The 26,663-nt window shown below is 46.6% G+C and overlaps 2 protein-coding genes and 1 long non-coding RNA gene across 4 annotated transcripts in view; 2 read left to right on the top strand and 1 right to left on the bottom strand.

Moving 5' to 3' along the window:
• The window catches only part of DHRS7B (dehydrogenase/reductase 7B), a 10,517-nt gene extending 9,898 nt beyond the window's left edge, over nucleotides 1-619 (bottom strand). The window contains exon 1 of the mRNA XM_017823181.1: nucleotides 531-619. Within this exon, the coding sequence (XP_017678670.1) occupies nucleotides 531-553 (23 nt within the window). The 5' untranslated portion in view covers nucleotides 554-619. The remainder of the gene's footprint in view (nucleotides 1-530) is intronic.
• Nucleotides 1-8,323, top strand: part of LOC108501371 — a 16,870-nt gene extending 8,547 nt beyond the window's left edge. The window contains exon 3 of the long non-coding RNA XR_001876170.1: nucleotides 7,857-8,323. This is a non-coding gene — a long non-coding RNA (uncharacterized LOC108501371). The remainder of the gene's footprint in view (nucleotides 1-7,856) is intronic.
• Nucleotides 8,324-16,562: 8,239 nt separating this feature from the next.
• The window catches only part of USP22 (ubiquitin specific peptidase 22), a 96,695-nt gene continuing 86,594 nt past the window's right edge, over nucleotides 16,563-26,663 (top strand). Inside the window, exon 1 of one of the 2 annotated variants that reach the window (XM_017823223.1) lies at nucleotides 16,563-16,746. In XM_017823223.1, the coding sequence (XP_017678712.1) occupies nucleotides 16,621-16,746 (126 nt within the window). In that variant the 5' untranslated portion in view covers nucleotides 16,563-16,620. The remainder of the gene's footprint in view (nucleotides 16,747-26,663) is intronic. The other variant, XM_017823222.1, reaches the window with a different exon arrangement.

The raw sequence follows: 26,663 nt of genomic DNA, 5'->3' as shown, positions 1-26,663 counted from the left end.
AAAAAAAAAAAAAAAAAGGCAATTTGTAAATCAGCTGTAATTCTCTATTACTGTAATTAATTTTGGGGCATATACTGATGTTACAGTACACACGCTGAATGGGTGTCAAGCCAGTAATCTCCCCTGTGAGGGTGCTGAGGCCCTGGCACAGGGTCCACTCAGAAATCCTCGATTGGTGTTTGGGACGGAAACAAAAGTGGCACGATTAGAAAATTAAAAAAAATAAAATTTGTTATGCCAAAGAAACTATTTAGCAGACATTTACCAAATCAAGAATCGCCTAAAACAACTTGAGAACAAGAGAGCTGGCTGAGTATCTCCCACATATATTGGTAATATATAATTATCTATAATTATGTATTTAATGGCGGTAACAGAATGAACTCTGTACTGGGGAGCGGCGGTCCCAGGGCCGCGTTCTCCCAACCTCTCCCGCATTTCCCAGACTCCCACCCCTCACAGGGCCGCTCCCAGGTGTCTCCTGTCCCCCTCTGTCCCCTCTTGTTCCCTCCTGTCCCCCCCGGCCCGACCTGGCCTCCGCCGCCGTCACCATGGCCACCGCCGGAAGTGCCGGGGACGGGGCACTTCCGCCCGGACGCCCACTGATGGGCGGCCCCGCCGTGACGCTAACCGGAAGTCCCTGCAGGAGGGCGGCTGCCCTCACCGGTCCACCCGCCCGTGCCGCCCGGCCGGGGAGCGGCGCTGCCGGACAGAGGTTCCGCCCTCCTTCCCCACCCCTGGGGTTCCCCCTCGGTTGCCTGTCGCAGAATCCCAGAATCCCACAGTGGGTGAGGTTGGAAGGGACCACAGTGGGTCATCTTGTCCAACCTCCCTGCTCAAGGAGGGTCATCCCAGAGCGCATGGCATGGGCTGGTGTCCAGATGGTTCTGGAGTATCTCCAGTGAGGGAGACTCCGCACCCTCTCTGGTCTCTGTTCCAGTGCTCGGTCACTGCACAGCAAAGAAGTTCTTCCTCATGTCCAGGTGGAACTTCCTGGGCATCAGATCTTCCCATTGCCTCTTGTCTCATTGCTGGGCACCCCTGAGCAGAGCCTGCTCCATCCTCTGACACTGACAGACATTAATGGGGTCCCCTCTCAGTGTCTCTTCTTGAGGCTGAACAGCCCCAGTTCCCTCAGCCTTTCCTTGTCACAGAGATGCTCCAGTCCCTTCATCATCTCTGCAGCCTCATCTGGACCCACTCCAGGAGCTCTATGTCCGTCTATCCTGTGCCTCCTCCATCCTCTGGCTGAGCTGTCCCTGGGCTGTGCTGAGGGGCCCCGGGGTGCTGTTCCTGGGGCTGGAGTGCCCAGGGATGGGTGGAAGGGGACAAATGGGAAGGTGAATTCAGCTCGGCTTCACCCAATATCTGCAGCTCATGACAATTTTTACCATCAGATTCAAGACACAGAGATTTGGCTGTTCCAGAACAGCTGAGCTGGGCGGGCTGTGCCTGTGGCTTGGTTTTGGGGAGTCTCTGTAATTAATCTGAACTCCACACTGGGTGTCCTGATGAGCCTGAAAGAATTCCCATTTGCAACAGCAATATTTCATGTGCACATTGCTGATTACACCAACCTAAACTCTGTCCTCTTTGATATCTCCACATGAAGGTTGAAGGTGCAGAAACATGATGGAATATCCTGAGTTAGAAGGGGCCCACAAGGATCATTGAGTCCAACCCCTGGCCCTGCACAGGACAACCCCAAAATCCCACCACGTTTCTGAGAGCGTTGTCCAACAGTGTTGGCACATGACAGGACTGTGTGACACGTGTGACTGTGAGGAAGGATGGGTGAATTCCTGGAGGAGGAGAAAAAGAGGTGTTTCTGCAGAGCCCCTTTCAAAGCCGTGATCAGGGAAATCTGAATTCTCTCTTTTTCCACGAGCTCTGTGCAGGAACGGGGCCTGACTGTGCTGCAGGTTCTGCAGCTTTAAATCTCCTCTCCCAGGTTCTGGCACTGATAAGGGGCAATAGTGCAAACCTGACCAGGCCTTTGGAAACCTGAGGCCTCTGTGATCCCAAAAGCCCAAAGTCCAAATGTGTAAGGGCTGAGGAAGGAAAGGCACATGGCTTCATCCCAGCACAGGGAGCTTTCCCACCTATTACAGTGTGTCTGAGCAAAAGGTACTTTTACAAATTCAGAAATACTGAAGTGTTTTCCAGAGACAAGGGCAGTTAATCCCAGATGTCTTTCCCCGTGAACGGCAGCGAGATAAAGGACAGCTTTTTATGACAGGTCTTTGAAAGACAGTTCTGTCATCAGTTTTTATGATAACTTTGTTCTGTTCCTCTCTTCCAGTAAGAAAAATACTGAAATGAATTCACAGCTTCAGCATAAGTTTGTCATTAGAAAGGGATCGATACTTGAGGGAAAAGGAGAAAAGAATTCAAGATCTTCCTAAAAAGTCACATTCTGAAAGGAATGGTGGTAATGCACTTTTTTGCCTTCAGGACCAACGTGAAACAAAATGGAAGAATCAATAATTTTATTTGCAGACATGAAATTGAAAAATAGAACCTAGAAGAAGGTAGTTTATGTCATGGCAGCCTTGCAGGGAGCTGTGGTCAGTTCAGTCTTCTGAAAATCAGAGCTGGAAAAAGCCATTTCAGAGCATCTTTCCCACCCAAGTGGGGCAGGATGAGCTGTACCCTAATGCACAGGGTGGCAGTTACCCTGGAGCTGTGCCCAAGCTCCTGTGGTCACTCGCCTGGTATCTGCCAGGCATTTATTTTAACAGGGAATGGTCTGTCACCAGACTGGCAGGTGCTGGCAAAGCTGGTTGAAACCAAGTGCCTAGTGAGTCATACAAAAAAAGGGTCAGGCTGGAGCTGCAATTAGATAGGGAAATTCATTGAAATAAAGCTTGACTTCATTGCTTTGATTGAGGTTCCATTTTCTTAGGTTAATCTGCTGTAATTAGCAACAAATTCACCTCTGATTTAAACCTGCTGGCCGACACATCACACACACTGGATGGTGGTTAGGTGACTTACATATGTCAACATGTCTTTGTTCTCGGAAACATTAGTGGGGAATCTATCCCAAATCTAGGACTGGTTTTGGAGGCCATACAAGCCCCAACTGGTAAATGTTGGTATAATCTAAAACCACGCCTGTTGTTTTTATTAGCACTCGAATCTCTCCCCTTTTCTTTCTCACCGTGTCAGGCCACAACTGCAAAGGGCTGGAATCCTTTTAGCATGTTAACACTTCCTTGACAAACATCCTGCTGTTCTATTGCTGCTCTCTTGAAGTGCAGGAGCTCTTTTTTGAGGGGGGAAAAAAAAAAAATCTCCAAACTCAGGGCACTATTTGCACTTGTGTTTGGTGACATCTGCTTTACTGCAGTCATCACTAAGTGCAGATCTGCAGCCTTTTAACCCCAGTCTCTAGGGCAGCAATTTTGTGCCCTAGTTCTTCTGGGTGCTTATTTGTCCCCTTTTTTTCCCAAGGAGTATAAGATGTAGCTTCTTTCTGTAAGAAAAGCTTTGGTTGCTTACCCTAAGAGCAAAGATCTGGGCAGAAATCCCCATGGGGTAACCAAAACCTTCCCTGAGGAAAACATCCTTGAACTGGTTTGAACTGAAAGCTCCCAATTTCACAGTGCCTTTGGCTGGAAAATATAAATGTTCAAAGGGCTGTGGCGTGATTAATGATTTTCTTGTCTCAGCCTCTGATGTGAGGGTGCAGGTTCTCCTCCTTCCCTCTCTGCTCCCATAGATCAGGTCTATAGGAGTGAATGAAAACAGACCAGGGTTGTAGGGGAAAAAAACCAGAGAACTATGATGGAAAACAGAGAAATAAGGGCTTCTTGGGGCTTCTCCCATTCGTTGCCCCTGCAGCTCTTTGCAGATAGTTGTCTGTGTCCCTTCCACACAGTGGACCCAAGAGTTTGGTCTTGATTTTTGCCCCCATGGCAGTTCTGGTTTGGAACTGGGCTCTGACTCAAGGACATCAAACTCCTTTCAGAGACCTCTCGCTGGACACTTGGTCACTGTTTCTCTCAGCTCTTGTCTCTGGGAGAATTTCGCTGTAGGTTCAGTTCATTGCAGTTCACTCACTGGTTTTTTCCACCACCTGAGCATTATTCTTCTTTTCCAGTTATTTTCTATAAGGTTTGGCTCCAGTTGTTTATAATTACTGCCTTCTCCAGACCCTGCACTGCAGCATTTCCAAGCTCAGTATGAGAACAGTGTAGACTTAGTGAAACTGCTTTGCTGATGTGTGATCGTGCTGCAAATCCCCAATCCTTGCGGATAACTCAGAAGCTGGGGAAGAGGGAGAGGGAGCAATATCCTCTCCTCCTGCAGCTGAAGATCCTCAAACATACACCACGACCATTTTAATGGAGTTGAATCCCTCCAGGGGAGATAACAACGTTTTGTCGCACACAGAAATGGCAAAGCTGAGGTACCATTTCCATGAAAAGATGCTAATTGTGGCTGTTTTAATTGCTGAGGGGACAACTCAGGCCCACTGTAGAGAAATATCTCCTACATGCAGCTTCACTGCTCTCAGGATACCCAACCCTGTCCTTCCCTGCTGCCTTCCCTCCTTGGTTTGGAGGGGGAAAAGCAGGTAAGGGCTGTGGGCTGGGCCCCCAACAGCTGTACATGTGCAAGGGAGTGCAGAGCCCACCACTCTTCTGGGTTTTGGTGGGTCAGGAAGGAGTTAAATGACAACAGAGGGAGAGGCTGTGCTATTGTTCAGGCATCCCTGGGTCCAGGGTGGCTGATCTCTATTCCCGGATCTGCCTCTGGCTTCCTGCACGACCTTGGACTGCTCACTTACCTTTTCTTTTCCTTAGCTCCCAAACTACAACATGGAAATCATTCTCTTCCTGTGGTGCCCCGTTCCCTACGGGTTTCAGTGGGGCGATGGGAGATGATGGGAGGAGGGGAACACGTTTCCACTGGAGAAATATTTACGCAGAGGGCAGCAGCTTGGGGGCACGTTCTTGTTCGTTCGGATCCAGCGCGGGCTGTGCATATTTGGGTGATATTTGGGTTTTTTAGAAGCAAACCTGTGGTGAAAGGCAAATGGTGCAGCTGCCCAGAGCGCTGCCAGCTGCAAGGAGCCTGTTCTTCACTAGATGGTGCTTTGATCAAAGAGTTGGATAAACGCAGTTCTTTCTGCACAGAATTTCCTAATTTTTCTTCCCCAGTCTCCATTCCTTTCCCTCTCCTTTCTGTGTTTAACACCACGGGGGACACTTAATGATGCTGGATATCGAACCAGGCTAATCTGTGGTACTGCAGGCTCCAGGCACCCACCAGCCCGCCGGGCTCCTGGGCTTTGGGGTTTGAAGCCTGGATCTGTGCTGCTGGGCTGTGGCAGAGAATTGAATTCTTTCCGTGTTTTCTATTCCCATAAGGAAAAGGCTTCAAAGAGCAGGTCCCCTCCCCCTCTCTGCTGGTGAAGGGCATTTAGGGAAGCTGGGAAAAAAAAAAATCCAGCTCTGACAGACGCATTTATTTAACAAACCACTGCCTTTCCCTACCTTAGCAGAAGACTGGTTGGTTTTTAAAAAAGGGAATTGCTGCTTTTATATCCATCTTTGTATTCAGGGGATGGTTACCTAGCCAAGGTCATTGCTGCTGCATGCCAGGATCGAACAGGGAGCAGCCTCCTCTTCCTTGAACGAGCACTGACTTCGGTGGGGCTCCCCCAAGGAAAGAATGGGAATAGGATTGGATCTGCAAGCACGAGGTCCCAAAGTCCACAGGAACAGCCTCCCCTTTTAGAACGGCAGCAGAGGAGATGAATGAAACTGTAATCAAACATTTCCTGTGCAGACATGCACGGGGAAGGGCTGTGCTGCCATCAGCCGTGACAGCCTGTTCCCAGCATCCCAATCCGGCACACACATGGGATAACCAGGTGCTGGGCCCCTTCCACGGCTCCCTGAGGCTCTCACCCCTCGGCACTGGCCGAGGTTTGTCCCTGCAGCCTGGTGGTCCCAGTCCCCCAGTGCCAGGCTGCTGGTCCCTGCACCTCAGTGCCAGGCTGGTGTTCCCAGTGCCCTCGCAGGCTGCCAGCGGCCACCCCGGCACTCCCATCGCGCCCATCTCCCTCCCAGTGGAATTTTACAAACATTAATGAATGGGGCTGGATGGCTGCTCCCACCCAATCAGCCGTGCACAGATTCACACTCTGAGGCCAGGAGGGATTTCGCTCCTGCCCCTGGCACTGCCCCAGTGGCAGCGATTCCATGTGTGCGCTGCCAGGGCCGGTGCCCGCGGCATCCCGCCCCTCACGTGTGGAATGTTGTGCTCATGGAAGTGACGTCCCCAGAGCAGGGACAGGAGCGGTGCTGAGCTGCGGCGTGACACAAAACTCCTCTCGGGACCGGGAGCTGACAGTGATTTATTTGTCACCCCCCCTGTTGTCGTCGTCCCACTGCACATACATTTGTTAGTCATTAGTAAGATATCGGTGGTGACTAAACCCCGGGTCTGCATCACACAGAAATTCGCCCAGAGCTGCAGGGATGGATAGTAAGAAGTGGGGACAGGGCATTTCCTCACACCTATTCCATCTGGAGAGCAAACCCCTCTCCCAGTCCTTCCTGGCTGACAGGGAATTGCATCGCTGGCTCGTAAAGGTATTTTTTTCCCCCCGAAATTGTGCTTGTTTTATTGTTTTCCTCCGATGGAATTTGCCAGCGTGTCCCAAATTATGTGGTTCTGCAATTTAAAAGCAACATACCTGTGTGGGGGAGAGAATGAGTGGTTTTCACTGTGCGAGCTGGCTGTCCCTCCCCTCCTCCCTTCTCCCCACATTCCCATGTGTTGTGGAGCCAGATGCTCCCGGAATAGTTTGGGAATGAAATGTCACCGTTTGAAACTGGTGAGTCACACTTTTGGGAGGAGGGGAGGAGAGAATCTGAAATCTTGCCGTGTGGCAGAGCGTCTCCTGGTGAGTACAGAGAGATTTTTAAAACCACAGACTCCCTGATGATGGAGTTGAGGGGCTTTGAATAGAAGCTGCTGGGTGTGTCCACGCTGCTGTTTGCAGGAAGATCTCAAAATCCTCTGCAAACTTGGATTTTCTTCCCAAACATGCCCACGGCAGCTGGACCCCAATGCCTCCTCCAGCAGCACTGGGTTCTGTCTGTCTGACAACACACCTACAGTGACTCTCTTAATTAAGTCTCCCGCACTGCTGCGAGGTGTGTAATTACAGTGAGACCTGACTTAGGCAACTACTCAAGGGACTAACAAAAAAAAAAATTCTATACCAGAGCAAGGAGGAACAGAATTTTACTGAATACATTTTTGGGGGATCTTTTAGAGGAAGTTTATTAAACAAAGGGAAGTAATTACTCCAGTTTCTTCCCAGTGTATCCCAATATTAGAATTATGCTTTTAATATACCGGGCATTAACATAGTCAGGGGTTTTTTTTCCTTCCAAAAGAAGATCTTAAGGTCTTTTGTCTTTTAACAGAGATTGCTACGAAAAAGTGTCAATTAGTGCAAATGGTGGCAACGATCTTGCAAAACGGACTATTGTTTATCAGAACCTCAGTACTTTTCCCTCCTTGCCCAACCCCTGGCCAGTGATAAACTTTTTTTAGTGAAAGAGCAGCATTCAGGATTGCAGTTTTAGGGTGTTATAACCACCCATTTTCACCACTCTACATGGCAACTCGAGCTAGTAGGTACCAAGAATGATGTGTCTTGATGTAGTTGTGATACTAATGGTGTCCCCCAAAGAGCTGTAGCAGTTCCAGATGGACTGATTTCAGATGTTGCTGCCCCAGAGGTCTCAGTCCTGTCCCCAAAGTGGCAGCTGGACTGTGCATCACCACTCACAGCCCAGAGTATTAATCTAAACCACCAACTATTTCAGGTTCCTTTGCTATTCTGAGCGTCGTGGTGACACGGAGGAGAGAAGATGTGCCACCCATTCTGCAGCCCCTGTTCCAGCAGTAATGATCTCCAGATGAAGGACAGGAAGAAGCTGGAAATAGTAATATCAGAAATAGTCCCCGGAGGGGCTGTCAGCCCTCGAGTCCCACCTCCAGTGGCATTCTGAGTTCACGCTGTGAGTAAAACTCCCGAATTTCTCACCAAGCCTGCAGTGAACTTGGTGGGGATTTTGCAAGCCTAAGCCCTGGGGGGTTTGATGCCATCTCTGTCTGTTTTATTTGGAAGACTGAGCTCAGAGCAAGATTTTATGAAGTGTGCCTTTCTATCTCAAATTTTAGACAGCGTTAACTAGAAACCCACATACTCTGGATTTGACAGAAATCATCTCTGGCTGCAGAGATTTGCTGCAGAGCCAAAGGTTTTCTTTAATACTAAATAAAATAACCCCAGAGACAACCTTGAGAAGTCGAGTCTGTGTGCCATTCCAAATGCAGTTTCTCAACAGCAAAGCCTGTTTATTCTCTTATGTGTATCATTGTTGCCCTTTTTATTTAGCTCAGACTGTTTTCAGTGATTTTACACTGCAGAGCTGCACAGAGCTGAACCAGCCACACTGCAGGAGCTGAAAGTTGCAGCAGCAACGTAGGAGTGAGCCAGGGAACCAGGTAAGAAAGGGAACCCCTCTGGGTACCTGCTACACCTTCAGGTTTGAACTTCGAGATATTCCAAACCAGTAACTCTTAAAGAGATGTGAATGTCAGTGGACCATCGATTCTGAGGCATAATTGACAGTATTTTAGTGCTTTATATATTCTTACCTCTGTTCGTGCTGGCATAGGTGTCAGCCTGGTAGGTTTAGTTCCCCAGATCCCTAATGAGGATTCCCTTTAGCCTGCAGTTTCCTGCAGATAACTCCCATGATAACGCTGGGAGTAAATACTCCCAATGGAAAAGTAGCTTATTTCTCAGAATGAGGTTATTGTCCTTGCAAATTGAGTAACAAAAGATGAATTTACTGAGTATACAACTCACTCAAGTGCTGCATGTTTCAAAGATAGGTGATGATTTCTTTAAAACTTAATGGATTTTTGCCCAAATCAAAGGATTTTGTCTCATCACCAACAGTGGGATTTCCCAGGGGACTTGAGATAACATCCTCAGCCTCTTGGACCTTGGTAAAACTGATACATAATGTGTGGAAGTCTTCCCAACAGGAACAAGCAAGCCTGGAAGGCCAAGATTACCACTGATTTGGTTTTGGGGGGAAAAAAAGAAAAAGACAACTGAAATGACGTTGGACATTCATTAGCAAAGCATTGTCAGAACACAATAGAAGAACAGACAAAAGCCAGTCCAGATTCTGTGGTATTTCCTAAAGGGCTCCCTCTGGCACACGGCTATTCCCTGCCAATCCTTCTGTATTGTTTTTGATAATGAATAGAAGCTGAACAGATGATTGTTGCATTGTCCACTAAGTGATTCATTTACATTAAATAGTGCTCCAAAAGTAGGCTTTGGGTGGACTTTTTTAGTCACTTCTGTTATTTATTTATACAGTTTAATTACCATCTTTTAACTCTCCACTGTAATAATTATTTCCTGATTGCTTCAGCTAAATTACACGGGGTGTAACTCCTCTGAAGTCAGCAGCCCAGCAAGCCCTGACATAAGAAGCAGCATCCCACCTCTAGAAAACTGCCCCTGATCTGGGAAGGTGCTGAAGTTCTTGAGCATCCCTTGTGTCCCTGGTCCCTGGCTCTGAGAGCTGGGCTACGAAGCACAAACTTTGCTGCAAAAACCATCACAATTCCATGGATTTCCTTCTTGATCTCTCAATTCCTGCTGCATGTCTGCACCAAGGTTCTTGATTAACCCAGGACTTCCCTTACAATTCCAGGCTTTTCTTACAGAGGTCAAAAGTTTTGGTGTGGTTTGGTTTGCAGCTGTGACAGATGTTAGGTACTCGAGGGCGTATTGTTGGAGAAGAACATCAGTGTAAGAAGATATTTAGCTCCAAATCCATACCAGAACTGCAGGACCACTAATTTGGATGTACTAATGGATGGGGGAGAATGACACATACTGAAGGGCTTTTTGATGGTTGAACAATCTCAGGAAATCAACATCCAGGCCTTTTCATCTCCAGTTGTCTGAGAAGCTGCATGACTTTGTTGAATGCCTGCAGTTACATCTCAAAATCCCTGATCTCCTAATTATTCTCTGTCCCCCATTCGATGTAGAACAGAGAGGTTCAGTGTGGGCTTTTGGTTCTGCCTGGGTGAAACAGTCTGGGGGAAGGCAGCAAAACAGTGATAAAGAGACAGAAAGGGAACAGTCCTAATGGCATTGAGTTGTTCATATAATGTAGCCTCAGTTTAAACCTCCCAGGGCAGAGCAAAGCAGCCTTTGCAGTCCCTTCTGACATTTGCTCAGTCCCTCCACCATCCCCTTGGGGAAAAAGCGAAATTGCCAGTCCTGTGCTGAGATACAAAAGAAAGAACAGAAGTTTGTTTTGATGGGTTTATATGCCTGTACCTGCCAAGATGAGGCAAGACTGACTTTTTGCAACCAGTTTTCTACCAGCTCCTAAGCCAAATGAGCAGGGAGGACAAAAACACACTGTAGCCTTCCAGCTCTTTGCCATTTGCTCTGGCTACAGCACCTGGGCAGAAGCTGCTGTGTTGCTACCTCGGATTTAGGCTTCTGTGTGTGTTACATTTCTGTTACTCTCCTACAGAAACTGCCTTTGCCTGGCCCGTGATTAAAGCAAACTACCCACCCTCAGTGCCTCCCTGAGCTTTCGCCTTCCTTTGGGTTATGTGGCATCTTCACAAACCCAGATGAAACTCAGCAGACGTAGGAATAAACCCAGCCCTCCCTCTGCACAAACCCACGAGGTACTGCCAGGGTTTCCCCCGCTGCCTTCCCCTGTAACCCTCCAGCGTTGCTCTCCCTGTGTTCCCGCTCTCCCAGGAGCCCGGATCGCTCTGTGCTCAGTGGCAGGCGATGGAATCAAACGCTGCATTAGCAGCTCCATAATAGCTGTGCTCAGTGGAACCCAGCTCCCTTCATTAATCCAGAAAATGAGAGTTGTTTTCGTACATTTGAGAAGCTAATTATTTAAGTGCTGGGAATTAAGGCTCATCAGATACTGGAGGCTGAGTTTGGTTTTGCTTCCCAGGGGATGGGATGAGACCCAGGGAAGCTGGTTTTGCACAGGTGAGCAGTGCAGCAACTCACCAGTACTGGGAGCTGGGAACAAGAACCTTAACCCTTGTCCACCTGATGCATAAAAGCCCCTCTCTTTGTACATCCCTGTTCTTCCAGACATCATCCAGTGATTCAGAGAAGTTGTGGATGCCCAGAGATATCCAGAGAAGCTGTGGCTGCCCCATCCCTGGCAGTGTTCAAGACCAGGTTGGACAGGATGTGGAGCAACCTGGTCCACTGCAAGGTGTCCCTGCCCATTGCAGGGGTTGGAACTGGATGGTCCTTAAGGTCCCTTCCAACCCAAACCATCCCATGATTCTCTGATTCTTTCCATTTAAATAGATTTTTAAAGTCACCACTGATCAAATACCTCCGTAGCTTTATTTTTTTCTGCCAGGGAAAGGTGTGCCCCACTTGTCGTTGACCTCACCTGGATATTTTGCAATAAATTAATATTGTCTCGTCTCAGGTGGGTTTTTAGAGAGGGAAACAACCTCATACCAGCTGTTCTTCAACCAGTTATCCTTCATCTTTACCTTTGACCACCATATTCAGGGAAGGGTTTAGATAGAAAAGCTCCTCCCTGACCCAACCAGGAATATTCCAGTGCTTTGGGAAATGGAAGATGAACAGGGGGAAAACCCCCCTTGTCTGTGGGAAACCACAGATGAGGCCAGATCTGCTGTTCTAAACAAAGTTTTTACAACAGAATGACTTGCAACAGTAGATGGGTGCTTTTGAAATTCTTCCCAGAAAGTGACAGAGAATCAATTGATGCCATTGCCAATAACTATAGGCCAAGGAACAGGGATGGGGTTCTGATAGTGCCACTGGAGGGATCCCCTCTCTGTTACAGCAGCTTGCCAAGAACAAATGTTTCATTTTTATGGAGAAGGCCAATGTCCTGTGTTGTCTTCAGGGACCGAGGGAGTGAACTGTTCTCTGTGTTCACTTGAAGCCAGATGTTAAAGTATTGTCTGGATATAATTGACTTGACAAATAGCAGGAGTGACATTTTAGCTCCATTCAAGTCAGTGGCAAAATTCCTGTTGAGTTCAGCTGGGGCCAAGATTTCATCCTATGACAGCGCTGACGGGAAAGCTAATGAATGATCTTCAGAAAAATAAGCACAGGCATTGTGTTTTTCTAGGACTCTTTTCAATCTATGGGCCATGAATCCTTGGAGTTCTGTGCACTGCTTCGAGGAGATCTGCAGAAACCATTTTATTGTCAGTAGATTTAAGTGAGCTATACAGGAGTCCGTGATTCCAGAGGGAATCGGCAGGGGTTGGATTACCAAGCTCTAAGTCAGTTTGATCCATTGAAATCCACCCATCTGTGCAGTCCTTGGACTATGTTGCTCATAGTCCCGATCAAAGGGAAAGGTTCCTGTTTACCTGAGAACTAAATTGGACATTTTAACACATATCATGGAAAAGTGTGCCCAAGTGATAAGGTAACAGTTGATTCATGTCTATCCAGAGGAGTCCAGAAGTGCCACCTTGGGATGACATGGATTGAAGAGGCAGTTATTTTGCTTTTCCATGTGAAGAACGCTGCTTCTTCCCAGCTGAGCCATCATGAACGCAGATGACTCTCTGGAGGAAGACTTTGCTGCACATTTGCAGTATGTTTTAGCTACTATCAACATTTATATTCCACTGGCATTTGAGGGTAAGCACTAATTAGCATAATCATCAATGCTTTAAAATTAAAAATTCCTCCAAGAGACACAGGAGGGATTGAAACTGTTTCCTTCCCCCAGAGGCAAACCCTTTCCCAAGCTATCTGCTGCACCAAAAGGCTTTATTCTAGAAACACTCCCAAGCTATGCCCAAGAGTAAATTAAACTACAGCAAACTTGTAAACCCATGTGTGTGTGTGTGTGCAGCAAGCAGGCCCTGATTTGACAATTACTACCTGATAAAGTGTTGTCACTATTTTCCACTCCTGTTTGGTTTTGGCTGCTGCTCTGTGCTGTTGTGTCACCTTTGTTGTGTGGGCTGCAACAAACAAGAAGTGTTTGTAGAGTTGGAAGTTTTTATACTTCCCAGGAAAGATCCTGGTGTCTTCACAACACTGAAAGCAAAGGGTTTAATGACACTGCCCTCCCCCAGAGCTTGCCTCAAGCTCCCCCCAGTCAAGAGCTGGCTTCAAAAAATCTCAAGAGACATTATTTTCCACATGAGTTTAGAGAGGATTTTATTCTGGTTCCAACAAGAACCTCAAGTTGAATTTCTAGCTTAAATAGACCCCTTTCAGTGGAGAATAAGGTGCCAAGAAAACCTTGGGGGAACTTTAAGTTTGAAAGGCAACCTGCATACCTTGGAAATGCCCCCTAAGAGTTGATCTTTAAATTTCTCCATTGCTGCCTTTTGGAGGTGAGAGTGGGGTCTCAGCTCACAGTGACAGCAGGTGTGGTCCAGGATGGGTGTCCTGTGTGTGGGTTCATTGTGGCTCAGAGGATGCTCCTCACATCCTCAGAAGGTCTTCAAGCGGCGAGCAGGAACCTCAGGGAGCGAAAGTAGTTAACTGTGACAGTTGCTCTGGAAATGGCCAGGGAGAAAAATTAGTATTTTTCCAAAGAAAATATTTACTTGAGAGGAAAACACTAAAAATTGTAGGTGTTTCTTAAAACAGTTGTGTTTAAACTCACAGTTCTTGTTATTTCTGCACAAGACACCACACCCTACGTGGAGTAACCACGGGGACTCTGCAAGACAGAGTGGCACAGAAATCTCCGTGAAAATTTCAGAGCCTGCAGGACACTGAACATATGTATTGTCTTCTTGGTATCTATTTTTTCAGCGAGATGGACTTAAATTTCATTGGCAGAAATTCTCTCTTTTATCTTTATCTCCTGTTTTGATGTGGTAGCCATGGAGAAAAGCCCCAGATTAGTAACAGTAGGTTGGTGCAGCATAAGAATAACTTTCTGCTTGGATTTAGACTGTAGCAATATTGGGGGTTTTGTTTAACTGGAAATACTCAGATGGCAGAGAATAAATATTAGATGCTGTTGGGACATTAATAACCCATTCCATTCCCTTCTATTCACCTTGGACTGATAATCCATAACTTCCCTCTCTTCTGAGGGATGTTTAGGTGGCTTTCACAAGAAAGGGGCTGGCTCTCTGTGACTGCTGCTTTTGAAAACTGGTTGATTCCCCTGGGGGTCAATGTATTTATACTTTTGCCCTGCTACAGGTATCAGGGCACCTGAACCCTTGGAACTTATTTTGGGTAATAATGAATGAAATGGGCCGTATTCTGAAGCTGAGATGCCTCGAGCAGCACAAGAAAGCCAAATTCATGAGGGTGGGTGGTGTTGAGCTGCCACAATCAGGTGCCTGTGGCTGGAAGTGTTGTGGACAAACACACCTCAGAGGGTAATGGGTTAACACAGGAAGGATGTGCAGCCCCTGTGGGCTGCACTGGGATGACTTAATAGGTCTAATGATTACATAGGATCAAAGAGAGGGTATATCCTCACTCCAGATTTCACTTCTAATCTTCTGAAACATTCAGTGCAACTTGTGCACGCAGTGGGATAATCAGGCTCTTTCCTGGCTCTCGGCAGCTTTTTCTTCCACCTGTGGGGCAATTCTAAGTTTATTGCTGGACTGTAATCCCCAGACTGCATGGAAGAGGGATTTCAGGGAGAGGCTAACAAGGAGTACGAGCCAGGAGACCGAACATTCCGTGTTATTACAGGTGTCCCACATGGCACAGGTGTGTTGGCAGGACAGGGTGTCCTGCTGCTGCCGCACCCCCTGAGGTTACAAACCCAGGTCCGTTTGCTTTGCCACCCAACATAATGGTTATACACAAATCATTAAAAACTCTTTTACTCCCAGCTTCTCTAGTCCCTTTTTTAAAATGGCAGCACCTCTGAAGGAAATGGAAAGCGAGTCTGTCCTCAGGTGAGGGTCACAGATGTCTCTGATTTCTGGAAGCTGCAGCAGCAGGTCAAGGAACTGGGAACCTTATCAAAATCTGCCAGGTGAAGATTTCAAGGGTACAGCTCCTGAGAAAGAATGCAATTAGCACTCACTGAGAAATGGATGGATAAAATAACGTGGTGGTGCTTCACCACTTGTTTTCTTGTTGCACAGTCCCTAAGAAGCCTCTGCAAAGCCTCCTCTCTCTCTCTCTCCAGAAACCAGGGCAAAATTCCCATCCCTTCCCTCTTGCCTAACTCCATTATGTAACCCTATAGTGTGTGTGGCATACGAGCTGAAAACTATGTACAGATTCCAACGTTTTTCACCACCTCCCCATTTCCTTGTATAGGAAAAAACTGAAACAACACCAGTTCTGGTTATACACCACTTTTTGTTTCTTCCCTATGGAAACACCAGGCCGAAGGAGGGTATGGAGGGACCATATATGGCCGTGGGAGCTCCTCGGAGCGCGGCGCGGAGCCTCTCCCCGGAGCGCGGCGGTCCCGCTCCCCTCAGGAGATCCCTCTTCCCTCAGGAAGCCGCGGAGGGAGCGGCGAGAGCGGCACCAGCGGATGTGACCGCAACGCAGGCTGCGCTGGGAGGGACCGCCCCCTTCGCGGCCTCCACCAATCCGCTCTCGGCTTGAAACATGACTGACGGCCGCTCCACCCAATCATGCCGCTATACTCTTCACGCAGGCCCCGCCCCTTCTCCCAGTTGGTCTCATGCCTTGTCAATCATTTCCCTCCCGCCCCTTTCCGTCAGGGGGAAATGCTCCGTGGGAAGGGTGGGGGGAGAAGAAAGGGAAAGCAACCAATGAGACTGTAGAGAAGAACGGATTGACAGGCGGGCCGACCAACCGCCGCGCTCCATCCCGCCGCCGCTCCCTCCCCCGCGGGTGGCGGGGCAGAGGGGGCGCCCCTCCCGCCCCTTCCCCGTTGGTCTGTCCCACTCCGGGCCGGGCGGGCTGGGTTGAGTGAGCGGCTCGGACCATTGCTCGCGGCGGGCGGGGGGGGCGCGGGCGAGGCGGAGGAGGAAGGAGCCGGCGAAGGAGGCGGGGGGGCGGTTTAAAGGGACAAGAGCCGTGCGGGCGCCGGCGGGGGGAGTCGGAGCGGCAGCGGGCGGGGACTCGCCCCCTTCCCCACACACCGCCCGCTCGCACCGCGGCCAGGGTCGCCTCCGCCGCCAGCGCCCCCCTCCCCTCCCTTCCTCTCCGCCCGCCGCTTCCACAGCGGCCTCTATGAGGTAGAAGGGAGCGGCGGCCACTCCGGGGGCGGCAGCGGCCGCTACAGCCGCCGCCTCCTCCTCCTTCTCCTGCTCGCCTCAGAGCGCCCCATCTTTGTGTGCGGGAGAAGGGCGGGAGGGAGTGAGCGCTGCCCGCCCGCCGCGCTTTGTTCGGAGCCGGGGGGCCGTGGCGGAGCCCCGGCTCTATGTGCCAGCGGCTCCCCGGCGGCGGCGGCGTGAGGGGCCGGAGCCCCTGAGGGCGGGGGGGCCCCGGCCCGTGTCGGTGCTGTGGGGCGGGGGAAGGGGCCGGCTCGCTGCCCGCCGGCCCGGCCCGTGTGCGGGCGGATTGATGTGGGGGGGTCTGACATGAGTCCGCCGGCGGCCGGGTGCTGCCATGTGACCGGCTTCAAGGTGGAGAACTGGAAGCAGAACCTGCGGGCGATTTACCAGTGCTTCGTGTGGAGCGGCTCGGCCGAGACCAGGAAGCGCAAGGTACCCGGGGGCGGCTCGCATCCATCCCCCTTCCCTCCCTCCCCGACCCACCCGCCGCCGCCTCGGGGAGGGGACGGGTCGGGTCTCCCTCCCTCCCTCCCTCCCCACGGGGCAGGTGGGCCCGGGCTCCCGCACGCGGTCCTGGGGGGAGGGAGGGAGGAGGAAGCGCTCGGTGCCTCCGGGATGGCGAGGGGGGAGCACCGGGATGGAGGAGGGAAGAACCAGCCCCGGCGGGGCCTCTCTCTCCCTGCCACCTGCCCCGGCGGCTTTTCCGCAGCGGGGCTGTTCCGCAGCGCCGCCGCTTCCTCCTCCTCCTCCTCCTCCTCCTCCTCCCGGAGGTTTCCCGGAATACCGGGGGGAGGGGAGGCCCGGGGCACCGGGCACGTCCGGCCTGCGGCGGAGCTTTGTGGAGCCCCGCGGGGCCGCGCCCGAGCCCGGGGGGCTGCGCGGAGCACAATGGCTGGGAGCGGGTCCCGGCGCCGCGGCTGCGGCTCACTCGGTTGTGTCTGTGTGGGGTTTTCTTTTTTTCCCCTTAAAAAAAAAAAAAAAGCTGCTCGTGCTCCTAATCCACTTGGAACAGGGGATTCGTGCCCCAGTGGGGCGGGGGGAAGAAACTGGCTCAGCCTGGAGTACAGGGAAGGGCAGGGGATGGTTTGCTCTGGGAGCTGTTGGCGCCTGGGAAAAATCCCTGTGAACCAGGGAAGAAAAGGCAGGAAGAGCGCTTTTCCCCCCACCTATCTCCTAAATGACATCTCTGTCCACAGGCATGTTTCTGGAGGGCTTCTCTCTTCGCTGTGCAACTAATTACTGTTTTTCCCCAGAATCAACTAGTTTTTGCTTCAAAGTGACTTGGCAGATTTCTGTCAGTCGTCGTATTGGTGACTGAGGAGGGGAAGGCAACAGCTACACACGGAGCAGAACTTGGTTTTTGGGACAGCACGGATTGTGTTTGTGTTGGAGCAACCCATTGAGAACTTTCAGATCCCAGTGCTTTGCATTAAGCTGCTCAGCTTATTATTCATAATAGAAGTAGAACATGAAGGATGGACTTCAGGGGTGAGGTGCCAAACCATTTTTCTGTGTTCGGTTCATGTTCTCAGGACAATCTAGTTTTCCAGTTTTTTACTTAAAGAGGAAAAAATGGAATCTGAGAAGAAACATGTTTTAAATGTATTCAGTTACTTGATAGCCCTGCAAAATGTAGCCAGACTTGTTTTCAATGTCCTACAATCCCCCTACAAGCCAATATTATGAAGCATATTAGTCAAAATTTGGGTTTATTTAGCCTTTAGTACATCAAAATACAAATTGGGATATAATAGGTGGTACTTACAGCTTAAAAGCTTAAATGGAGGAAAAAATTATATATGTGCTGGGGAAGAAAAAAATACAGGTGAGGTATGAAGATGTCTCAGACAAATATAAAGCAAGTGCTACGTGGAAGAATGAAAATAAAATTTTATTAGCAAAATTACCTTTTTTTTTTTTATAAATATGGAGCATCGTTTGTAACCTCCATACCAGTTGTATGCTGCAACAGTTTTTTCTTCTGAAATCTAATGGTAGGGATGTGTTCATCATTGCTTGAGAAAACAGCTGGAAATACATAATATTCCATTGTAATCAATCTGTTCTCACTTCCTCTTTGCACAGCCAGGCTCATAAAGCAGAACAGGGTTGTTGCAAAATTATCTGTCAGCTCATGGAAAACACCAGTTTTCCTAATACATAAAAATGCCTTCCCCCCCCTCTGGTTTTTTTAAGCAGGTTGTCAGTGTGAAAATAGTTGGGTACCTGAATTCAGCCCACCTGAAATATGTGGGAGTACATGATCATATATAGGGTACTGTTTGGGGTAGCTGAATATGGGGTTTATTCCCTGTCTGTGTTCATAAGGATTGGAGGAAGTCTATAAATGACAAATAAGGTACTTACCTCCCCTGCATATGGACCTGAGACCTTCTGCCATGGAATTTTTCTTTACTGAAATTCCCTGTCCATATGTATGCCTTACAGTTTTATATGTAAAATTTGATAGATGGAATTTTCTGTTTGGTGGCATGTTTATAGTCAAATAATCAGAAAGAAATGAACTAGATAGTCCATACAATTAGAAATAAATAACTAGAAAACAATCCTTTGTCCTTTAATATTTTATATATACATGTATAATATGGATATATGTTCTAGGAGCACAGCTGTGACTGTGTGTTTATTGGTGAAGATTCTTCTCAGTCTTAATCAAAATGATGAGGCTAAATTAAAGGTTTGTTAGAAGGGGATATTCTTTTTGTGATAAAGGGCAACCACATCATGCAGTTGTCACAGGAAACATTCCATATGTGTGGTTGATCACTGGGCAGTTTCCCTGTTGATCAGATGAATGCAGCTGTAAAAATGCCTTGGCTGTTGGTGAGAGCCAGGTGTAAATGGTTCTGGTTCTAGAATGGTAACTACTATCCCTCCTAAGGCTGTCTTAAAAATCCAGGGAGCAATGGGAACTGCAGGGGGCAGAAAGGGTCCATTCTCCTGCTGTACCTACTCTACATTCTGCCTTGGCAGACCATTTTAATGCTGTGCTATTCGTTTTTAATACGTACCTTTTCTGTGAATAAGCTTTTATGAGCTTCAGCTCGTGGTTCAGTTTGCTTTACAGCCAGTGGTTGGAGCAGAATGGCTCTGAAGCGTGGTTTATGGTGGGAAAGCTGTCTCCTGAACGTGTATTTGAATTCTCAGTCAGAATCAAGAGGTAATTATACATGTATCTTTGTAGGCACTGGGATTCTGGTGAAGATTTTAGGAGTGTGTTTGCTCCTGAAGCAGTGGCTGCGCTGGGATTTGAGCTGTCATCATGGTGCATTGTTGTATCCACACGAAGGAGCGAGGCTGTGACTTGCCTCATCTCACTGCACCTTGGCCAAACTCAAGTGCAGAGCTCTGTACAAGCTGTTCTGGGCACAGGGTTTGCCGTGGTGTAATTGTGTTGCTGATAGTAAAGCCTAAGCAAAGACAAAAACCCGCCTGTCACGGTGGAGATCGGAGCAGGAGAAGAGGGAGAGAGGGAGAAATCTGAAGGCTGACTCTTGAAATTGTAATTATTGTGGTTAAAAGTTGCAACTAGATTTCAGGGCTCAAGTTGTATGTAAAGTGGCAAAAATTAGGGTGGACTGTGTCAGTGTTAGGGTTTTGACCCGTAACTCTTGATTTTTAATTTACCATGGTTAGAATCTGTTTAATAAGCTGATGGCAAAACTCATGTTTCTGTAGGTCGTGGACTTTACCTTGAATATTTTGATGTGGAAATTACCTCACACTTAATTAAGTAACACTGTATAAGAGGTCCTTAAATTTGACACCACTACCCCCCATTTAGGAATTGTGGAGCAGACAGAGGATGCTGAAAAGACTTTTGCCAGCCCTTCGTGTCAGCTTTTTCCATTTTTTCTGAAGGGTCACACTTGAAACATTTTGCTTACTCCTTTCGAATTAGAGATGAGAAAAACGTTTTGCAGTGTCAGATGTAGTTTGTGGTCCCCATCAGTGAGCAATTAGACATGTAAATGCATCTTAATGTCCGGGGCTTGGTAAGTAATGGTCTCAGTGCTTGAAGGGCAGCTAAATTTATGATTAAATTTTATCTTACTGGACTATTCATCTTGATGGAAAACTGTCTCATTCTGAATGCTTCTTATTATCACCGCTCTGAAAAGGCTCATGATGATAAAAGTAAACTGGTCATTGTGACCACAGTCGTGATATGCACAAGGCTCTATCTGGAATTTCAGAGTGTTTGTTCAGTGCTTCAGCCAATAGATCAAAGAATAATTGCCTGTCAGGGGCTGTGCACTCTCGCTGACAGCGGGTGCGTTCTGGCGTATTTCTTCCTGTTTGAGAGCTTCTGTTGTTTATTCCATTATTCTCTCTTTACATGGACCCTCCAGACCCATTGATGCTTTCAGATATGAAGAAACATTTGCTCTTATAGGTGATGACCTTTCTTCAGGTGTCCTTCTCCCCGTGAACTTGTGACTTCGGTTTGTTGTTCCTTATAATATTTTGCCACATAATCGACTCAAACCTGAAATGACTTTGGTTCATTTCCTAACTTTCAAAGCAGAAAAGAGCTTAATAATAACAACTTAGGAAATAAATGCCGTGTCTTGTTTTCAGTAGCAAGTATTGTGGTTCACGTTCTAAATCAGCGTGTCACGTTCTTGCTAAAATGACCTTGCAGTCTCAGGGTAAGCTACTGGTGGAACTTTTCATCTCGGGCCTGTTGAGGCACGTCTTCTCCCGAAGAGCCTTGCCCCATATACCTGTCCAGGAACAGGGAAGTGTTACTGAGGTGATTTGCTTTGTACTTTCCTTGTCCTTTGGGCAAGGAACCTCAGCAGGCTGTGCTGCCTTCGCAGGCTCGGTGTTTGGATTGCTTAAATTAATAAGGAAACCTTAGCTTGTTTTTCTTTAACGTTTTTAGCGTGTGCACCAAACTTCTGGATTACAAATCCTGTGGAGAATTTGAAAGAGGAGTCCAGGATTCAAGAAGCATGTCTCTTTTTCAGCTGCGTACTCCGCTTTGGCTGCCTGTGTGAACTGTCTGATTGACTCAGGAAGGATGTTCTTCTTTGCCATGTGCTGTGGGAACTCCCTGAAAGCCCACCAGAAGTGTCAAAGTCAACTGCAAGCTTCATTGTTCAGGAGGTCTCCAGTTTCATACCTGAACAATCTTCCTTAGGTCCTAACCTCTAAGGACTAAAAGGGTCCTTAGACCTGCTGAAGGTAATGTTCTCTTTCCTCTTGGTGTGAAGACACGATCTTTGTTGTGAGAGGTATCCACACGTGAGATTTGTAGCTCCTTGTGTACGTGGGACAAGCCAGATCGAGAATGCTCCACCGAGCTTCTGTCCCTGGCGCCGAAGAATATAAAACAAGGCCTTCCTCTTCCTAGTGGTGCTAATCCCTATTTTGTATCCTGTACCACATTTGTTGTGTTTTTTTTTTTTTTAAATCAGTGGCTGGTTTCTGGGCCAAAGGTTAGGAATTAGTCTTGCGCCGTGAACGTGAAGGTGGCTGATAGCAATTCTCGAGCTGCGGGATTTGAACCATCAGGACTTCTCTGGTTTTTAACGTGGATGGAGAGACAAACAAACACAGTAAACGCAGTTTTCAGCGTACTTGTGTTTGTTCCCTTCTGCAGAGCAAGAAGGTGGATCTGCACAAGCTGATGAAGGAAAAAAATAGGGATCTGTTGGACAAGAAGGCTTCTTTTTCTCTGTAGTCTTATCAGCAGTCGAGGTTTGCTCATGGCCAGGCTGTTTGTCAGGAGCAGTTGTAGCATCTCTTTAATTTTGTCTGCAGTCCACGATTTTATTTGCTTAATGCTGAAGGCTTTTAAACTGAAATGACAGCAAGTAGTGTGAAGGTGAGCAGGGTGGAATGGCTTTGTTTGATTTGCTGGACTATCTGTTGAGCTTTATTTTAAGCCATCAAAGCTTTCAACCCCAAACAAAGGTTTGCTGATAGTCTCATTTTTGTTTCAAACCTTAATCTGGAGCGTTAATGTGAAACTGGAGCTGCAAATTGCTTGCAAACCTTCTACTCTCCTTCTTTAATTTGAGGATTTTCTGGTTTAGTAACTAGAGTAACAAATCTATGGGTAAATGTGACTGACTGATAGTGGAAGTTGCTGGCTCCTCTTCTCCTGACTTTGCTGCTCCTTGAATCTGAGGAAAAAAAAAAGTTTTCCTTTGGGATGGACTGTGTGGATCCTGCTTTGTAACAAATGCTGTTCAACTGTTTGATTCCCAGTGGTGGCTGATTTGTTTTAAACCAGAGAAAGATTAACTCAGTTTAAAAGCTTGTGTTTCCCACATTAAACCAAGCACCCCTTGGTTTTCCTGTTCATGTGTGGAACTGAATTCCCATGAATCTGTGAATTCCTATGAAGAAGCTATGGTTTCTTATTGTCTTTTTCCTGGTAGATGTAGGGCTGCTTTTTATCAGGCACACCTTTCTGTTCCACTTGACTGGTGGCTACTTGAAAACATTAGGTTTGGGTTTTTTAATACTTGTATTCCCATGATTCTCCAAGTATTTGTAATGTGTCTGTAGCCTGTGGCAGCTTCTAAGGTGAGGAGGTACATATGTCCTCTTACTTACATATCAGGCATAGTGGCATCAAGAGAAAGGCAATTTGAAGGTGACCTGTATACATTTTGCTGACCTTATGAGATCTTTATTTTAAAAGAAGCTTTTTGTTTGTTTGTTTTTAAAGCATGCCAAGAGCCATTGTTAGATCCTTCCCTGGACAGAAAGAGCTGCCTAGAGCAGCTCTCTCCAGTTTCTTGTTAACCTGTGGACAATGGAGTGAAGTGAGTGAAATGCTATAATGACATTACAGTTGATTCTGTTATCCTGGACTCTGTTGTCAGCAAAGCAGTGCTGGAGCGTAGGGAGAGCCATATGTTATCCGAGAGGCCTGGATTGGGAACCTTTCCTTAGCAGAAGCAGTTCTGGAAGCAGATAGATCTGTTCTGACTGGATGAAAGCTCAGTCTTGGTAGTTGTATTCTCTTACATATTGATTTGGCAGTCCTTTATGTACACTCGGCTTAATTCAAGCTAAGAACTTTGCTGCATTAGCTGGTAATAGAATCAATGTTGTAAAGAGTTACTCCTTGCAAAATTAACCTGCGTTCTGTTTGCTTCAAAACACCTTTTTTTTTTTTTCCAAGCAGTGGGACCACATTAATGCACCTGGCACAGCAGCTCCAGAACGATCTGCAGTTTAACTTCAGTCCTGGGGCAGCTGCCATCGAGCTGATCTCTCTCATTTAGAAGAAAGAATCACTTTATCTATTTGAGGACCTATTTGAGGATCCGTAAAGTGAACTGTTACCAGACACCAGTTGACTCAAAGTAACCTGAGATTCACTTTATCAGTTGATAACTGATTAGCAGCAAGCAGTCTGTCTGTCACATTCTTTTGTGTGTGGAATACAGCAAATACTGGTCTTTGTTTTTTTTCAGTTCTCTACTTAAGTAGAATATTACTCAAGGTTTGGCTTTATTTTTCTTTAAACCTCTCAGTTATATGTAACACTAACGTAAAATTCTCAATTTTTTTTCTGCCTATCTCTGCTGCTTTTCCAAGTTGGTAAAGAGAACTTTTCCCCCTCCTCTCATTCTTCCTTTCCTGTGTTTAATGGAGCTTGAAATTAATGTGGCTCTTCTTGTCTACCTCTTGCATAGTATCAGTGGTGATGTCAGCATATCCCTGGTGGGAAATATTTCTGTGAAGGTCTACAGTGTACTAAATTTGTCATTGAATAAAAAACCTGGGTATTAGACAAGGTGAAACTCAAAAAAAAAAAAAAAAGGAGAAAAGAAGTGGACATGGTAACAAAAGTTGTTTTCAACACAGTTAAAATGTAGTGTTTCTTAATATAAATATTGGGGCTAGTGCAAGTTTTCATGTCCTGTGACAAATTCTGACATTAAACATGTCAAATATATTTGATATCCTCATATTCAAAGTAGTAGTGAGAAGCAGGACAATAACTGTGACATTGCTTAGTAAGTCTGAAGAGAGAACTGAGGTTTGACTGAGCTTAAATGGGTTTTGTCCTTTTACTTTGCTGGTTTTGCCGTGGGACAGTTGGTTTGCACACACAGCCAAGCTCTTCTGCACATGCATCTGAGATGTAAAAATACAACTTCAAAAATTCCGTGAGTTGTGTTTGTTAGAATTGAACTGTAAAGACCATTAACCTACATTTCATTTGAGGAATTATTAGAGTGTATCTCTTCTTTTTCATTGGTGTCTTAATCTGGAGTCTCTTAAACTCTTCCCTACTATATGAAACCAAGTTTTCATCCATACATTAATCTGTAGTTTAAAAAGTAGTGTAACCAAAAATCAACGTTCACCAAGTTATTGAGTACCTTTGTTTTTCCTGAGCCCATAAAAGACCTGCAGTAGTTGAGTGGAGTTGGGCGATGGGGGTGCTGGAGTACCAGACACCCCTGTGGCACCGAGCTCCATTTGTGGTGATTGCCTCGCCTGTCACTCAGAAGTTCATGCATCCAAATAGCCCCTTTTAAATAGGATTTGGCTTTGGATTCATCTCACTGAATTGACTGCCAGGGCTTTTATAAGTATGTTTTGCTTCTGTTTTTAAAGGGCTTTTGTTTTTGCATCAAGTACAGACTTGAATTACTTCAGTGTTTATCAGCACAAGGAGAGAAAACAGCAGCTTATAACCTTTATTTTTGCCTCCCCCTATGCTAATTTCTCTTAAAACAACAATCTTCCCCTTCTTGTGTCTTTTTACAACCTGATGTTATTTCACAAAATTTGTCTAATTATAAATTTGTGCTTCTGTCCTGTGCAGTCAGACTTGCTGTTTCATTGCAAGTCAGATTTTAAGGGACCTTCTTTAGAATATGCTTGGTAAATAAAGGTAAGATTTATTGCCCAGCAGATGTATGACAGCTTGGTAAGTGCAGACAGCTGAGATAGCTGACTGATTTCAGTACCTCGTTTGTTAGGTGAGCTTTTGTGACCCTGTGCCCTCCAGTGACAAATGCAAAATTTGTCTCAAGGTTTTATGTTTTTCTTTTCTGTGCTTCATTATGTTCATATTACTGCCCACTTTTGTTCTTAACTGGACCTCTGTCCTGTTGGCAGCTGCTGACCAGGTGAAATTCTCATTCCATCTTTTCTGTGCTTTGCTCACTTCTGCCTTGCTCTCTTAGCAAGCATCCCCTCCCTAAAGCTCATTGCTGGATACGTTTATCTGAATGATTAACACTCAGTTCTCTGGTCATTCACGACTACATTTTGTGGTTTCGATTGTGGGATGATCTTAGTGGTCATGTGGAGAACAGAATAGGAAAGCAGTGAAAATAGTTTCAAGAGTTTCTGCAGTTCTGTGTATGAAGAGGAACTAGACTCTTCTGTCATGATAAGGCTGTTCCTTAAGAAAATTAATCTTGAAATTATGCTGGACAGAGTTACTGCCCTTCTTGATGTGTTTGTTTCCTTGTCACACAGTAATTCTTTTTCTTAGGACTTTTCTAGATCTGTAAATTCCAGAGTTGCCCCAATAAATTAAATTTCTTTTCTGCATCTCTTTGTAACTTTTCTGCGTTGATTCACATCCTGGAATTGAGTGACACTCGTGCATGCAGAGGAGTTGCTCTCAACCACTTCTTTGCTAATTGAAGGGGCCTAAATCACAAAGATAAATAGAGTGGTACTGAAGTTCATAATTATATGGAGTAGATCACTGTAAAACTGTGAAACAGTGTCAAGCGTGAAAAAATATACATGGAGCATTAGAGGAATTGCTTTGTGATGCTAAGTGAATCTTCATCCATGCAGTTAAGTATGTTACAAAAAGGAAATGAGAGGAGAGATCCAGGTATGTCTGAGGTCACAGAGACATCTCATCACTGAAATGCAAGTTTTCAGGCCCTTATTGGAAGATTTCGGGCAGTAAGGAGATGTTTTTTTTTGCCCATCTTAGGCCATGTGCTGCAAAAATCTCACTGTAGAAATATAGAACTCCAGCTTAGCAGTAACCTGGAGAATTACTTTATTACAGCAATTCTTTATAAAGCAAGCAATTTAACTCTGTAAGCGTGTTGTACCTGTAGGCTGAAACTGTTTTGCAGACAAGTTGTTTTATGCAGTGGTAAAAAGAACACAAGAAAAGGCCGTTAAGGAGAAGGCAAGTTAGCACATCTGACAAATTTAAAAGCTTGAATTGAAATGAAAAACTAGTTATAGATGTGGGTCTTAGTGAGACACAGGTCCATGATGGAATTGGCAAATGGTCTGGGAGAGAAGAATCCCACTGAGGTACAGGACAGGCAACATTTGAGGTACCAAAAAACAGCAAGACGCGAGATTTG

Source organism: Lepidothrix coronata, unplaced genomic scaffold (genome assembly GCF_001604755.1).
Source record: "Lepidothrix coronata isolate B3197 unplaced genomic scaffold, Lepidothrix_coronata-1.0 Scaffold101, whole genome shotgun sequence".
In the NCBI taxonomy this organism is placed as follows: Eukaryota; Metazoa; Chordata; class Aves; order Passeriformes; family Pipridae; genus Lepidothrix; species Lepidothrix coronata.
This window is presented reverse-complemented; position numbering and strand designations above follow the sequence as displayed.